General features: G+C 49.1%; 1 protein-coding gene across 1 annotated transcript in view; it reads right to left on the reverse strand.

The window, feature by feature from the left end:
* LOC110513667 (dedicator of cytokinesis protein 1) overlaps positions 1 to 16,456 on the reverse strand; it is a 527,949-nt gene that overhangs the window by 444,726 nt on the left and 66,767 nt on the right. The window contains exons 8-11 of the mRNA XM_036990103.1: positions 12,633 to 12,790; positions 11,408 to 11,489; positions 1,619 to 1,754; positions 782 to 854 (exon numbers count right to left, since the gene is read on the reverse strand). Coding sequence (XP_036845998.1) covers positions 782 to 854; positions 1,619 to 1,754; positions 11,408 to 11,489; positions 12,633 to 12,790 — 449 coding nt within the window. The remainder of the gene's footprint in view (positions 1 to 781; positions 855 to 1,618; positions 1,755 to 11,407; positions 11,490 to 12,632; positions 12,791 to 16,456) is intronic.

The following is a 16,456-nucleotide window of genomic DNA, read 5'->3' on the forward strand; positions in this document are numbered from 1 at the left end:
ATAGAGGTCAGAGTACGACCCTAACATAGACTTAATGTTCTGGTCCATAGAGGTCAGAGTACGACCCTAACGTAGACTTAATGTTCTGGTCCATAGAGGTCAGAGTACAACCCTAACATAGACTTAATGTTCTGGTCCATAGAGGTCAGAGTACGACCCTAACATAGACTTAATGTTCTGGTCCATAGAGGTCAGAATATGACCCTAACATAGACTTAATGTTCTGGTCCATAGAGGTCAGAGTACGACCCTAACATAGACTTAATGTTCTGGTCCATAGAGGTCAGAGTACGACCCTAACATAGACTTAATGTTCTGGTCCATAGAGGTCAGAGTACGACCCTAACATAGACTTAATGTTCTGGTCCATAGAGTTCAGAGTACTACCCTAACATAGACTTAATGTTCTGGTCCATAGAGGTCCAGTATGTTCTGGTCCATAGAGGTCCAGTATGTTCTGGTCCATAGACCTCCAGTATGTTCTGGTCCATAGACCTCCAGTATGTTCTGGTCCATAGAGGTCCCACCATAGACCTCCAGTATGTTCTGGTCCATAGACCTCCAGTATGTTCTGGTCCATAGAGGTCCCAACATAAACTCCAGTATGTTCTGGTCCATAGACCTCCATTATGTTCTGGTCCATATGTGTTGTGTTTATAGAACATCTCCCCCATGATCAAGTAGGAACGGAGACATCGACACGGGTTTTGTGACATAGTGCGCTGTGTTATGGTGATGTAATGGATGGGAGAGAGTGTGTGTGTTCATATTTCATACTCACGGCTGGAAGGGGATGAAATGCTGCTTGTCCTCATCATCCATCTTGCCTGTTATGATGTCAGTCACATCCATTACTGTTAGAGACGGGACATATAGTATAGAAGGTCAATGCTATAGCAGTCTGTTACTGGTAGAGACATATAGTATAGAAGGTCAATGATATAGCAGTCTGGTAGAGACATATAGTATAGAAGGTCAATGCTATAGCAGTCTGGTAGAGACATAGTATAGAAGGTCAATGCTATAGCAGTCTGTTACTGATAGAGACAGAGAGGAATGTTAACACAAACAGACCGGTACCCAGGCTAGTTCCAGTAGTCTCTGTTACTGATAGAGACAGAGGGGAATGTTAGCACAAACAGACCGGTACCCAGGCTAGTTCCAGTAGTCTCTGTTACTGATAGAGACAGAGAGGAATGTTAACACAAACAGACCGGTACCCAGGCTAGTTCCAGTAGTCTCTGTTACTGATAGAGACAGAGAGGAATGTTAACAAACAGACCGGTACCCAGGCTAGGTCCAGTAGTCTCTGTTACTGATAGAGACAGAGAGGAATGTTAACACAAACAGACCGGTACCCAGGCTAGTTCCAGTAGTCTCTGTTACTGATAGAGACAGAGAGGAATGTTAACACAAACAGACCGGTACCCAGGCTAGTCCCAGTAGTCTCTTGTTACTGATAGAGAGGAATGTTAACACAAACAGACCGGTACCCAGGCTAGTTCCAGTAGTCTCTTGTTACTGATAGAGACAGAGAGGAATGTTAACACAAACAGACCGGTACCCAGGCTAGTTCCAGTAGTCTCCGGGTTTAAAGACACGGCCACCATTTATTTACCTGCCACTCCAAAGGGTCTTCTCAGCCCAGAGGTCAGCTTCTTGGTGTTGTTGTCACGTAGCTCCATCCGTCCGACTCTAACGATCTGGCACACAAAGCTGATCTTCTCTCTCTTTAAATCCTCACTGCCAAGGTCCTGTGGGGGGGGGGGGGGGGGGAGAACGACGACAACCAATAGACTCAGTGGTGGTGTATTGGGAGGAGCAAAACCACCCTGGTGTACCTGTAAACGTCTTGTATTCCTACACAACTTCAGTTACAAATCTGGAAACAAATCTTTTATACTGATCAAATAATAGAAACGCAACATTACAACAATGGTGTAATGATGATGCTGTTTAAATCAGCGTGTTGATATGCCACACCTGACAGATGGATGGTTTAACTGGTCAAAGGAGAAGTCGCTCACTAACAGAGATGTAAACAGGGTTTTTTGTGCGAATGGAACATTTCTGGGATATTTTATTTCAGCGCATGAAACATGGGACTAACACTTTATATATTTTTGTTCATTGTAGATAGAAGTGTGAGGGGGGGGGGGGGTGCACATTTTAGTTGTTGCTCTAGTACTACACACCTGGATGAAAGCTAGATGAAAGAGATGAGTTGAACATTTGAACGGGATGTGTCGTGCCAGGGAACAACAAACAAACCCCCCTTTAGGTCCCCAGGACCAGGATGAGGAAACACTGAGAAAGAGTGAAGCTATTACATATTACCACGGAGCTGCAGTATGACCGCCGAGCTGCGCTGCAGTATGACCACGGAGCTACAGTATGACCACAGAGCTACGCTGCAGTATGACCACGGAGCTAGTGTTACCACGGAGCTACAGTGTTACCACGGAGCTACAGTGTTACCACGGAGCAAGTGTTACCACGGAGCTGCAGTATGACCATGGAGCTACGCTGCAGTATGACCACGGAGCTACGCTGCAGTATGACCACGGAGCTACGCTGCAGTATGACCACGGAGCTACGCTGCAGTATGACCACGGAGCTACGCTGCAGTATGACCACGGAGCTACAGTGTTACCACGGAGCTAGTGTTACCACGGAGCTGCAGTATGACCACGGAGCTACGCTGCAGTATGACCACAGAGCTACGCCGCAGTGTGACCACGGAGCTACGCCGCAGTATGACCACGGAGCTACGCCGAAGTATGACCACGGAGCTACGCCGAAGTATGACCACGGAGCGACGCTGCAGTATGACCACGGAGCTACACTGCAGTATGACCACGGAGCTACACTGCAGTATAACCACGGAGCTACACTGCAGTATGACCACGGAGCTACACTGCAGTATGACCACGGAGCTACACTGCAGTATGACCACGGAGCGACGCTGCAGTATAACCACGGAGCGACGCTGCAGTATGACCACGGAGCGACGCTGCAGTATGACCACGGAGCGACACTGCAGTATAACCACGGAGCGACGCTGCAGTATGACCACGGAGCGACGCTGCAGTATAACCACGGAGCGACGCTGCAGTATAACCACGGAGCGACGCTGCAGTATAACCACGGAGCTACAGTGTTACCACGGAGCTAGTGTTACCACGGAGCTGCAGTATGACCACGGAGCTACGCTGCAGTGTGACCACAGAGCTACGCCGCAGTGTGACCACGGAGCTACGCCGCAGTATGACCACGGAGCGACGCTGCAGTATAACCACGGAGCGACGCTGCAGTATGACCATGGGACTACACCGGAGTTACCACACAGTGAATGAGTCAGTATTACCTTGGTAACAGTACTGCCCAACACAGTGAATGAGTCAGTATTACCTTGGTAACAGTACTGCCCAACACAGTGAATGAGTCAGTATTACCTTGGTAACAGTACTGCCCAACACAGTGAATGAGTCAGTATTACCTTGGTAACAGTACTGCCCAATACAGTGAATGAGTCAGTATTACCTTGGTAACAGTACTGCCCAGCACAGTGAATGAGTCAGTATTACCTTGGTAACAGTACTGCCCAACACAGGAAGCAGCTGATTGGAGAACGGCTCATAATAACGGCTGGAACTGAGTAAATGGAACGGTTTACAGCACATAGAAACCATGTGTTTGATACCATTCCATCCAGACATCACTATGAGCCCGTCCTACCCAATTAAGTTGACACCAGCCGCCTGTGCTGCCAAAGCGCACATTCAAAATTTGACTTATTGTTCCCAATTCTAGTTACATTGATACTCTGCATCATTACAATGAGGCCAATAAGGACATCACCCCCTATCAAATCTGCTTTTAGTTTCTCATCCAGGCTGATCTGTTTATTAGGCTGCAGCAGTAACACCACCAGGCTGATCTGTTTATTAGGCTGCAGCAGTAACACCACCAGGCTGATCTGTTTATTAGACTGCAGCAGTAACACCACCAGGCTGATCTGTTTATTAGGCTGCAGCAGTAACACCACCAGGCTGATCTGTTTATTAGACTGTAGCAGTAACACCACCAGGCTGATCTGTTTATTAGACTGCAGCAGTAACACCACCAGGCTGATCTGTTTATTAGACTGCAGCAGTAACACCACCAGGCTGATCTGTTTATTAGGCTGCAGCAGTAACACCACCAGGCTGATCTGTTTATTAGACTGCAGCAGTAACACCACCAGGCTGATCTGTTTATTAGCCTGTAGCAGTAACACCACCAGGCTGATCTGTTTATTAGACTGCAGCAGTAACACCACCAGGCTGATCTGTTTATTAGACTGCAGCAGTAACACCACCAGGCTGATCTGTTTATTAGCCTGCAGCAGTAACACCACCAGGCTGATCTGTTTATTAGACTGCAGCAGTAACAGCACCAGGCTGATCTGTTTATTAGGCTACAGCAGTAACACCACCAGGCTGATCTGTTTATTAGACTGCAGCAGTAACACCACCACCACCAGGCTGATCTGTTTATTAGGCTGCAGCAGTAACACCACCACCACCAGGCTGATCTGTTTATTAGGCTGCAGCAGTAACACCATCAGGCTGATCTGTTTATTAGGCTGCAGCAGTAACACCATCAGGCTGATCTGTTTATTAGACTGCAGCAGTAACACCACCAGGCTGATCTGTTTATTAGACTGCAGCAGTAACACCACCAGGCTGATCTGTTTATTAGACTGCAGCAGTAACACCACCAGGCTGATCTGTTTATTAGACTGCAGCAGTAACACCACCACCACCAGGCTGATCTGTTTATTAGGCTGCAGCAGTAACACCACCACCACCAGGCTGATCTGTTTATTAGGCTGCAGCAGTAACACCACCAGGCTGATCTGTTTATTAGGCTGCAGCAGTAACACCATCAGGCTGATCTGTTTATTAGACTGCAGCAGTAACACCACCACCACCAGGCTGATCTGTTTATTAGGCTGCAGCAGTAACACCACCAGGCTGATCTGTTTATTAGGCTGCAGCAGTAACACCACCAGGCTGATCTGTTTATTAGGCTGCAGCAGTAACACCACCAGGCTGATCTGTTTATTAGGCTGCAGCAGTAACACCACCAGGCTGATCTGTTTATTAGACTGTAGCAGTAACACCACCAGGCTGATCTGTTTATTAGGCTGCAGCAGTAACACCACCAGGCTGATCTGTTTATTAGACTGCAGCAATAACACCACCAGGCTGATCTGTTTATTAGGCTGCAGCAGTAACACCACCAGGCTGATCTGTTTATTAGCCTGCAGCAGTAACACCACCACCACCAGGCTGATCTGTTTATTAGACTGCAGCAGTAACACCATCACCAGGCTGATCTGTTTATTAGCCTGCAGCAGTAACACCATCAGGCTGATCTGTTTATTAGGCTGCAGCAGTAACACCACCAGGCTGATCTGTTTATTAGACTGCAGCAGTAACACCACCACCACCAGGCTGATCTGTTTATTAGGCTGCAGCAGTAACACCACCAGGCTGATCTGTTTATTAGACTGCAGCAGTAACACCACCAGGCTGATCTGTTTATTAGGCTGCAGCAGTAACACCACCAGGCTGATCTGTTTATTAGACTGCAGCAATAACACCACCAGGCTGATCTGTTTATTAGGCTGCAGCAGTAACACCACCAGGCTGATCTGTTTATTAGCCTGCAGCAGTAACACCACCACCACCAGGCTGATCTGTTTATTAGACTGCAGCAGTAACACCACCAGGCTGATCTGTTTATTAGCCTGCAGCAGTAACACCATCAGGCTGATCTGTTTATTAGGCTGCAGCAGTAACACCACCAGGCTGATCTGTTTATTAGCCTGCAGCAGTAACACCATCAGGCTGATCTGTTTATTAGACTGCAGCAGTAACACCACCACCACCAGGCTGATCTGTTTATTAGACTGCAGCAGTAACACCATCAGGCTGATCTGTTTATTAGGCTGCAGCAGTAACACCACCAGGCTGATCTGTTTATTAGCCTGCAGCAGTAACACTACCAGGCTGATCTGTTTATTAGACTGCAGCAGTAACACCATCAGGCTGATCTGTTTATTAGGCTGCAGCAGTAACACCACCACCACCACCAGGCTGATCTGTTTATTAGGCTGCAGCAGTAACACCACCAGGCTGATCTGTTCATTAGCCTGCAGCAGTAACACCACCAGGCTGATCTGTTCATTAGCCTGCAGCAGTAACACCACCAGGCTGATCTGTTTATTAGACTGCAGCAGTAACACCACCACCACCAGGCTGATCTGTTTATTAGACTGCAGCAGTAACACCACCAGGCTGATCTGTTTATTAGGCTGCAGCAGTAACACCATCAGGCTGATCTGTTTATTAGGCTGCAGCAGTAACACCATCACCAGGCTGATCTGTTTATTAGACTGCAGCAGTAACACCATCAGGCTGATCTGTTTATTAGACTGCAGCAGTAACACCACCACCACCAGGCTGATCTGTTTATTAGGCTGCAGCAGTAACACCATCACCAGGCTGATCTGTTTATTAGACTGCAGCAGTAACACCACCAGGCTGATCTGTTTATTAGAATGCAGCAGTAACACCACCAGGCTGATATGTTTATTAGCCTGCAGCAGTAACACCACCACCACCAGGCTGATCTGTTTATTAGACTGCAGCAGTAACACCACCAGGCTGATCTGTTTATTAGACTGCAGCAGTAACACCACCAGGCTGATCTGTTTATTAGGCTGCAGCAGTAACACCACCAGGCTGATCTGTTTATTAGGCTGCAGCAGTAACACCACCAGGCTGATCTGTTTATTAGCCTGCAGCAGTAACACCATCAGGCTGATCTGTTTATTAGACTGCAGCAGTAACACCACCACCACCAGGCTGATCTGTTTATTAGACTGCAGCAGTAACACCATCAGGCTGATCTGTTTATTAGGCTGCAGCAGTAACACCACCAGGCTGATCTGTTTATTAGCCTGCAGCAGTAACACCACCAGGCTGATCTGTTTATTAGACTGCAGCAGTAACACCATCAGGCTGATCTGTTTATTAGGCTGCAGCAGTAACACCACCACCACCACCAGGCTGATCTGTTTATTAGGCTGCAGCAGTAACACCACCAGGCTGATCTGTTCATTAGCCTGCAGCAGTAACACCACCAGGCTGATCTGTTCATTAGCCTGCAGCAGTAACATCACCACCACCAGGCTGATCTGTTTATTAGACTGCAGCAGTAACACCACCAGGCTGATCTGTTTATTAGGCTGCAGCAGTAACACCACCAGGCTGATCTGTTTATTAGGCTGCAGCAGTAACACCACCACCACCAGGCTGATCTGTTTATTAGACTGCAGCAGTAACACCACCAGGCTGATCTGTTTATTAGACTGCAGCAGTAACACCATCAGGCTGATCTGTTTATTAGGCTGCAGCAGTAACACCATCACCAGGCTGATCTGTTTATTAGACTGCAGCAGTAACACCATCAGGCTGATCTGTTTATTAGACTGCAGCAGTAACACCACCACCACCAGGCTGATCTGTTTATTAGGCTGCAGCAGTAACACCATCACCAGGCTGATCTGTTTATTAGACTGCAGCAGTAACACCACCAGGCTGATCTGTTTATTAGGCTGCAGCAGTAACACCACCAGGCTGATCTGTTTATTAGGCTGCAGCAGTAACACCACCAGGCTGATCTGTTTATTAGGCTGCAGCAGTAACACCACCAGGCTGATCTGTTTATTAGACTGCAGCAGTAACACCACCAGGCTGATCTGTTTATTAGACTGTAGCAGTAACACCACCAGGCTGATCTGTTTATTAGCCTGCAGCAGTAACACCACCACCACCAGGCTGATCTGTTTATTAGACTGCAGCAGTAACACCACCAGGCTGATCTGTTTATTAGACTGCAGCAGTAACACCACCAGGCTGATCTGTTTATTAGCCTGCAGCAGTAACACCATCAGGCTGATCTGTTTATTAGGCTGCAGCAGTAACACCACCAGGCTGATCTGTTTATTAGCCTGCAGCAGTAACACCATCAGGCTGATCTGTTTATTAGACTGCAGCAGTAACACCACCACCACCAGGCTGATCTGTTTATTAGACTGCAGCAGTAACACCATCAGGCTGATCTGTTTATTAGGCTGCAGCAGTAACACCACCAGGCTGATCTGTTTATTAGCCTGCAGCAGTAACACCACCAGGCTGATCTGTTTATTAGACTGCAGCAGTAACACCATCAGGCTGATCTGTTTATTAGACTGCAGCAGTAACACCACCACCACCAGGCTGATCTGTTTATTAGGCTGCAGCAGTAACACCACCAGGCTGATCTGTTTATTAGCCTGCAGCAGTAACACCACCAGACTGATCTGTTTATTAGACTGCAGCAGTAACACCACCAGGCTGATCTGTTTATTAGGCTGCAGCAGTAACACCACCAGGCTGATCTGTTTATTAGACTGCAGCAGTAACACCACCAGACTGATCTGTTTATTAGACTGCAGCAGTAACACCACCAGACTGATCTGTTTATTAGACTACAGCAGTAACACCACCACCACCAGGCTGATCTGTTTATTAGACTGCAGCCGTAACACCACCAGGCTGATCTGTTTATTAGGCTGCAGCAGTAACACCACCAGGCTGATCTGTTTATTAGGCTGCAGCAGTAACACCACCACCACCAGGCTGATCTGTTTATTAGGCTGCAGCAGTAACACCACCAGGCTGATCTGTTTATTAGATTGCAGCAGTAACACCACCAGGCTGATCTGTTTATTAGGCTGCAGCAGTAACACCACCAGGCTGATCTGTTTATTAGGCTGCAGCAGTAACACCACCAGGCTGATCTGTTTATTAGACTGCAGCAGTAACACCACCAGGCTGATCTGTTTATTAGACTGCAGCAGTAACACCACCAGGCTGATCTGTTTATTAGACTGCAGCAGTAACACCATCAGGCTGATCTGTTTATTAGCCTGCAGCAGTAACACCACCAGGCTGATCTGTTTATTAGCCTGCAGCAGTAACACCACCAGGCTGATCTGTTTATTAGCCTGCAGCAGTAACACCACCAGGCTGATCTGTTCATTAGCCTGCAGCCGTAACACCACCATGCTGATCTGTTTATTAGCCTGCAGCCGTAACACCACCAGGCTGAGAGAACCTTTTCAAAGGAGGATAACCTTTTGTTAAGGAGGCGGTTTTCACTACCAAATTGCTTTAACTCCCTATTTAATTGTGTCCATGGTTCATGTCCTGCTGTGATCCATGCTGTGCCGCCAGTGTAGCGAGCGGAGTAGCGGGCGCCAACTAGCTCGTCGTACGTAGGCGCCTGGTGACCCGGGCTGCCCTTGGCCAGCCATTAGTAGAGAGGTGACCTTTGACAAACAAACCGGGTCGCTCTGGGTCGTTCTCTTTCTTTCAGAGCCGGGGAACTTAACAAACACAGCCGCCCAAACAGGGGGGTAAACACACACACACCCCGACATCCCTCAAGACAGGTCTTGGTAAACACACACACAGACAGCCCTCAAGACAGGTCTGGGTAAACAACCCTGCAGTAGCAGCCAACACTCTACATATACTCACAGTGAAGACTGATCTCAGGTTATGGAGCTGATCTATATCTACATATATACTCACAGTGATGTAGCTGGTCTATATCTACATATACTCACAGTGATATAGCTGGTCTATATCTACATATACTCACAGTGATGTAGCTGGTCTATATCTACATATACTCACAGTGATGAAGCTGGTCTATATCTACATATACTCACAGTGATGTAGCTGGTCTATATCTACATATACTCACAGTGATGAAGCTGGTCTATATCTACATATACTCACAGTGATGAAGCTGGTCTATATCTACATATACTCACAGTGATGTAGCTGGTCTATATCTACATATACTCACAGTGATGAAGCTGGTCTATATCTACATATACTCACAGTGATGAAGCTGGTCTATATCTACATATACTCACAGTGATGTAGCTGGTCTATATCTACATATACTCACAGTGATGAAGCTGGTCTATATCTACATATACTCACAGTGATGTAGCTGGTCTATATCTACATATACTCACAGTGATGGAGCTGGTCTATATCTACATATACTCACAGTGATGTAGCTGGTCTATATCTACATATACTCACAGTGATATAGCTGGTCTATATCTACATATACTCACAGTGATGTAGCTGGTCTATATCTACATATACTCACAGTGATGTAGCTGGTCTGTATCTACATATACTCACAGTGATGTAGCTGGTCTATATCTACATATACTCACAGTGATGTAGCTGGTCTATATCTACATATACTCACAGTGATGTAGCTGGTCTGTATCTACATATACTCACAGTGATGTAGCTGGTCTATATCTACATATACTCACAGTGATGTAGCTGGTCTATATCTACATATACTCACAGTGATGTAGCTGGTCTATATCTACATATACTCACAGTGATGTAGCTGGTCTATATCTACATATACTCACAGTGATGTAGCTGGTCTATATCTACATATACTCACAGTGATGTAGCTGGTCTATATCTACATATACTCACAGTGATGTAGCTGGTCTATATCTACATATACTCACAGTGATGAAGCTGGTCTATATCTACATATACTCACAGTGATGTAGCTGGTCTATATCTACATATACTCACAGTGATGAAGCTGGTCTATATCTACATATACTCACAGTGATGAAGCTGGTCTATATCTACATATACTCACAGTGATGAAGCTGGTCTATATCTACATATACTCACAGTGATGTAGCTGGTCTATATCTACATATACTCACAGTGATGTAGCTGGTCTATATCTACATATACTCACAGTGATGTAGCTGGTCTATATCTACATATACTCACAGTGATGTAGCTGGTCTATATCTACATATACTCACAGTGATGTAGCTGGTCTATATCTACATATACTCACAGTGATGAAGCTGGTCTATATCTACATATACTCACAGTGATGAAGCTGGTCTATATCTACATATACTCACAGTGATGTAGCTGGTCTATATCTACATATACTCACAGTGATGTAGCTGGTCTATATCTACATATACTCACAGTGATGTAGCTGGTCTATATCTACATATACTCACAGTGATGTAGCTGGTCTATATCTACATATACTCACAGTGATGTAGCTGGTCTATATCTACATATACTCACAGTGATGTAGCTGGTCTATATCTACATATACTCACAGTGATGTAGCTGGTCTATATCTACATATACTCACAGTGATGTAGCTGGTCTATATCTACATATACTCACAGTGATGTAGCTGGTCTATATCTACATATACTCACAGTGAAGACTGATCTCAGGTTATGTAGCTGGTCTATATCTTTCACCAGGCCTTGACTGGACCATCGCACCAGGTAATTCTCACTGGGGAGGAGGGGAAGAACCAACATCAACATTTTAGTTTTACAATCTGGCATCACAAATCAACTCTCTAGTCTCAATATGAACAAATGACAATCGACTGACTAATGTCGAACACAGATGAGACGTTTCCTGAACAGTATCCTGGAACAAGAGAAAACCCCCAGGCAGGCTGGCAGCCGGGTCTGTGCTGTAACGTTCCTGGCTCTGCACTCGGGCCTAGGACAATACTATTCCCATGATTCAGAGGTTCTCCAGAAATCCTGATGAGAGGATTCCCACAATAGTGAGGAAATAACCAGGGAGGGAATCCTCTAACCAGGGAGGGAATGCTCCAACCAGGGAGGGAATGCTCCAACCTGGGAGGGAATGCTCCAACCTGGGAGGGAATGCTCCAACCTGGGAGGGAATGCTCTAACCAGGGAGGGAATGCTCTAACCAGGGAGGGAATGCTTTAACCTGGGAGGGAATGCTTTAACCTGGGAGGGAATCCTCTAACCGGGGAAGGAACCCTCTAACCGGCGAGGGAACCCTCTAACCGGGGAGGGAACCCTCTAACCGGCGAGGGAACCCTCTAACCGGCGAGGGAACCCTCTAACCGGCGAGGGAACCCTCTAACCGGCGAGGGAACCCTCTAACCGGGGAGGGAATCCTCTAACCAGGGAGGGAATCCTCTAACCGGGGAGGGAACCCTCTAACCGGGGAGGGAATCCTCTAACCAGGGAGGGAATGCTCTAACCAGGGAGGGAATGCTCTAACCAGGGAGGGAATGCTCTAACCAGGTAGGGAATGCTTTAACCTGGGAGGGAATCCTCTAACCAGGGAGGGAATCCAGAACTCTTGCGACCCTTGGCATACCTGATAAACTTTAACCCTCAGAGGGTCACAGAGGAACAGACCTGATGACCTTTAACCTGAAAAGAAACCATTCAAAACAACTAATTCCTATCATTTACAGTGTTATATAAGAGCAAATGTCTCAATTTGTCGTTCTGATAAGTTTGGTAGTAACTTGGGAAAATCGTTGCGGAAATCTGTTGAAGCTCAAGTCGACTACAAAACCCACAATGCAACGCTCTCCCTATGGGCTCTATGTACTGTACAACGATGACCTTTAAACCTATGACGTCATAGGAGGTTACATACCTGATGAACTTTGACTCAACAGGGTCGTAGAGGGACATGAGGACCTCTGCGTCTTCGCCGATCTTACACACCACGTTCTTCAGGGTGACGAAGAGAGCGAAGGACGGTGTCTGGGCGAACTTGGCCTGCCTGCTCAGATCTACATTCTGTTTCTGAGACTGTCCCAGGGAGAGGAGGAGGAAACAGAGATGTTGTATTTAATACAGGGGTCCAGTAGACTTCCCTAGCCTGACTGTCATATCATCTGGGCCACAGGCCTATGAAGGTTGAGAATCACTAACACAAAATAGACACAAAAGAGACATTTGAAGGTGACTAGTTTTAAGCACTGAGGATGGACACACTGACTAGACTGTTATTCCCCATCAGTCAGACCCATCTTCATTAGACTGGACTGTTATTCCCCATCAGAGATCCCATCTTCATTAGACTGGTCTGTTATTCCCCATCAGTCAGACCCATCTTCATTAGACTGGACTGTTATTACTCATCAGGCAGACTAGATAGTGCCTGGTTTAGTGCCTGGGTTACTACTCCTTCAAGACTGTTGGAAAATAATTCCAGGTGAAGCTGGTTGAGAGAATGCCAAGAGTGTGAAAATCTGTCAAGGCAAATGGTGGAAGAAACTAATATATAAAATATATTTTGATTTGTTTAACACTTTTTTGGTTACTGTGTTGTTCCATAGTTGATGTCTTCACTATTATTTTACAATGTAGAACATAGTTTTAAAAAATAAAGAAAAACCCTGAATGACTGGTACTGTATGTGATAATGATTTTGAGAAGAGGTGCTAGTTCTGATTACAATTCACAAAGCCCTTTAAAAAAAAAAACATGCCGGAGCATCTGAAAGAAGGCATTAACATTCATGGTGGTGACCTGAGACAATGTAATATCACTCCGTGTATACACAAAGACAGAGATGGAAAGGTCTCACAAGATGACTCCTCACAGCTGAAGGGCACTTAACCAATTTAGAGTCACTTCATGTGGCACCATAATCCCTATAGGGCCCTGGTCAAAAGAAGTGCATTATATAGGGAATAGGGTGCAATTTAGGATGTAGATTCAGGGAGGGGGAGGAGAGAATGGCAGGGGAGAGAGAGGTGAGGAGAGGAATTTGGGGAAAGGAGGAGAGATGGTGGCAGGGAGAGAGAGGAGAGGTGGCGGGGAGAGAGTTGAGAGGAAAGATGGCGGGGAGAGAGAGGAGAGGTGGCGGGGAGAGAGAGGAAAGTTGGCGGGGAGAGAGAGGAGAGGTGGCGGGGAGAGAGAGGAGAGGTGGCGGGGAGAGAGAGGAGAGGTGGCGGGGAGAGAGAGGAGAGGTGGCGGGGAGAGAGAGGAAAGTTGGCGGGGAGAGAGAGGAGAGGTGGCAGGGAGAGAGAGGAGAGGTGGCAGGGAGAGAGAGGAGAGGTGGCAGGGAGAGAGAGGAGAGGTGGCAGGGAGAGAGAGGAGAGGTGGCAGGGAGAGAGAGGAGAGGTGGCAGGGAGAGAGAGGTGACAGGGATAGAGAGGAAAGGTGGCGGGGAGAGAGAGGAGAGATGGCAGGGAGAGAGAGGAGAGGTGGCGGGGAGAGAGGAGAGCTGGCAGGGAGAGGGGAGAGGTGGCAGGGAGAGAGAGGAGAGGTGGCAGGGAGAGAGAGGAGAGGTGGCAGGGAGAGAGAGGAGAGGTGGCAGGGAGAGAGAGGCGAGGTGGCGGGGAGAGAGAGGAGAGGTGGCGGGGAGAGAGAGGAGAGGTGGCGGGGAGAGAGAGGAGAGGTGGCGGGGAGAGAGAAGAGAGGTGACGGGGAGAGAGAGGAGAGGTGGCGGGGAGAGAGAGGAGAGGAGAGGTGGCAGGGAGAGAGAGGAGAGCTGGCAGGGAGAGAGAGGAGAGCTGGCAGGGAGAGAGAGGAGAGGTGGCAGGGAGAGAGAGGAGAGGTGGCAGGGAGAGAGAGGAGAGGTGGCAGGGAGAGAGAGGTGGCAGGGAGAGAGAGGTGACAGGGATAGAGAGGAAAGGTGGCGGGGAGAGAGAGGAGAGATGGCAGGGAGAGAGAGGAGAGGTGGCGAGGAGAGAGGAGAGCTGGCAGGGAGAGAGGAGAGGTGGCAGGGAGAGAGAGGAGAGGTGGCAGGGAGAGAGAGGAGAGGTGGCAGGGAGAGAGAGACGAGGTGGCAGGGAGAGAGAGGCGAGGTGGCGGGGAGAGAGAGGACAGGTGGCGGGGAGAGAGGAGAGAGGTGGCGGGGAGAGAGAGGAGAGGAGAGGTGGCGGGGAGAGAGAGAGGAGAGGTGGCAGGGAGAGAGGAGAGGTGGCAGGGAGAGAGAGGAGAGGTGGCAGGGAGAGAGAGGAGAGGTGGCAGGGAGAGAGAGGCGAGGTGGCAGGGAGAGAGAGGACAGGTGGCGGGGAGAGAGGAGAGAGAGGGCGGGGAGAGAGAGGAGAGGAGAGCTGGCAGGGAGAGAAGAGAGTTGGCGGGGAGAGAGGAGAGCTGGCGGGGAGAGAGAGAGAGGAGAGGTGGCAGGGAGAGAGAGGAGAGGTGGCAGGGAGAGAGGAGAGGTGGTGGGGAGAGAGGAGAGCTGGCAGGGAGAGAGGAGAGGTGGCAGGGAGAGAGGAGAGGTGGCAGGGAGAGAGAGGAGAGGTGGCAGGGAGAGAGAGGAGAGGTGGCAGGGAGAGAGGAGAGGTGGCAGGGAGAGAGAGGAGAGGTGGCAGGGAGAGAGAGGAGACGTGGCAGGGAGAGAGAGGAGAGGTGGCAGGGAGAGAGAGGCGAGGTGGCAGGGAGAGAGAGGAGAGATGACGGGGAGAGAGAGGAGAGATGACGGGGAGAGAGAGGAGAGGTGGCGGGGAGAGAGAGGAGAGATGACGGGGAGAGAGAGGAGAGGTGGCGGGGAGAGAGAGGAGAGGAGAGGTGGCAGGGAGAGAGAGGAGAGCTGGCAGGGAGAGAGAGGAGAGCTGGCAGGGAGAGAGAGGAGATGTGGCAGGGAGAGAGAGGAGAGGTGACAGGGAGAGAGAGGAGAGGTGGCAGGGAGAGAGAGGTGACAGGGATAGAGAGGAAAGGTGACGGGGAGAGAGAGGAGAGATGGCAGGGAGAGAGGAGAGCTGGCAGGGAGAGAGGAGAGGTGGCAGGGAGAGAGAGGAGAGGTGGCAGGGAGAGAGAGGAGAGGTGGCAGGGAGAGAGAGGCGAGGTGGCAGGGAGAGAGAGGACAGGTGGCGGGGAGAGAGGAGAGAGGTGGCGGGGAGAGAGAGGAGAGGAGAGGTGGCAGGGAGAGAGTGAGGAGAGCTGGCAGGGAGAGAGGAGAGCTGGCGGGGAGAGAGGAGAGGTGGCAGGGAGAGAGAGGAGAGGTGGCGGGGAGAGAGAGGAGAGGTGGCGGGGAGAGAGAGGAGAGGTGGCGGGGAGAGAGAGGAGAGGAGAGGTGGCAGGGAGAGAGAGGAGAGCTGGCAGGGAGAGAGAGGAGAGGTGGCAGGGAGAGAGAGGAGAGGTGGCGGGGAGAGAGAGGAGAGGTGGCGGGGAGAGAGAGGAGAGGAGAGAGGAAAAGAGGAGAGGTGGCAGGGAGAGAGAGGAGAGGTGGCAGGGAGAGAGAGGAGAGGTGGCAGGGAAAGAGAGGAGAGGGCAGGGAAAGAGAGAAGAGGGCAGGGAAAGAGAAGAGAGGTGGCATGGAGAGAGAGGAGAGGGCAGGGAGAGAGAGGAGAGGGCAGGGAGAGAGAGGAGAGGGCAGGGAGAGAGAGGAGAGGGCAGGGAGAGAGAGGAGAGGGCAGGGAGAGAGAGGAGAGGGCAGGGAAAGAGAGGAGAGGTGGCAGGGAGAGAGAGGAGAGGTGGCAGGGAGAGAGAAGAGAGGGCATGGAGAGAGAGGGCAGGGAG

This window comes from Oncorhynchus mykiss, chromosome 1 (genome assembly GCF_013265735.2).
Source record: "Oncorhynchus mykiss isolate Arlee chromosome 1, USDA_OmykA_1.1, whole genome shotgun sequence".
Lineage (NCBI taxonomy): Eukaryota > Metazoa > Chordata > Actinopteri > Salmoniformes > Salmonidae > Oncorhynchus > Oncorhynchus mykiss.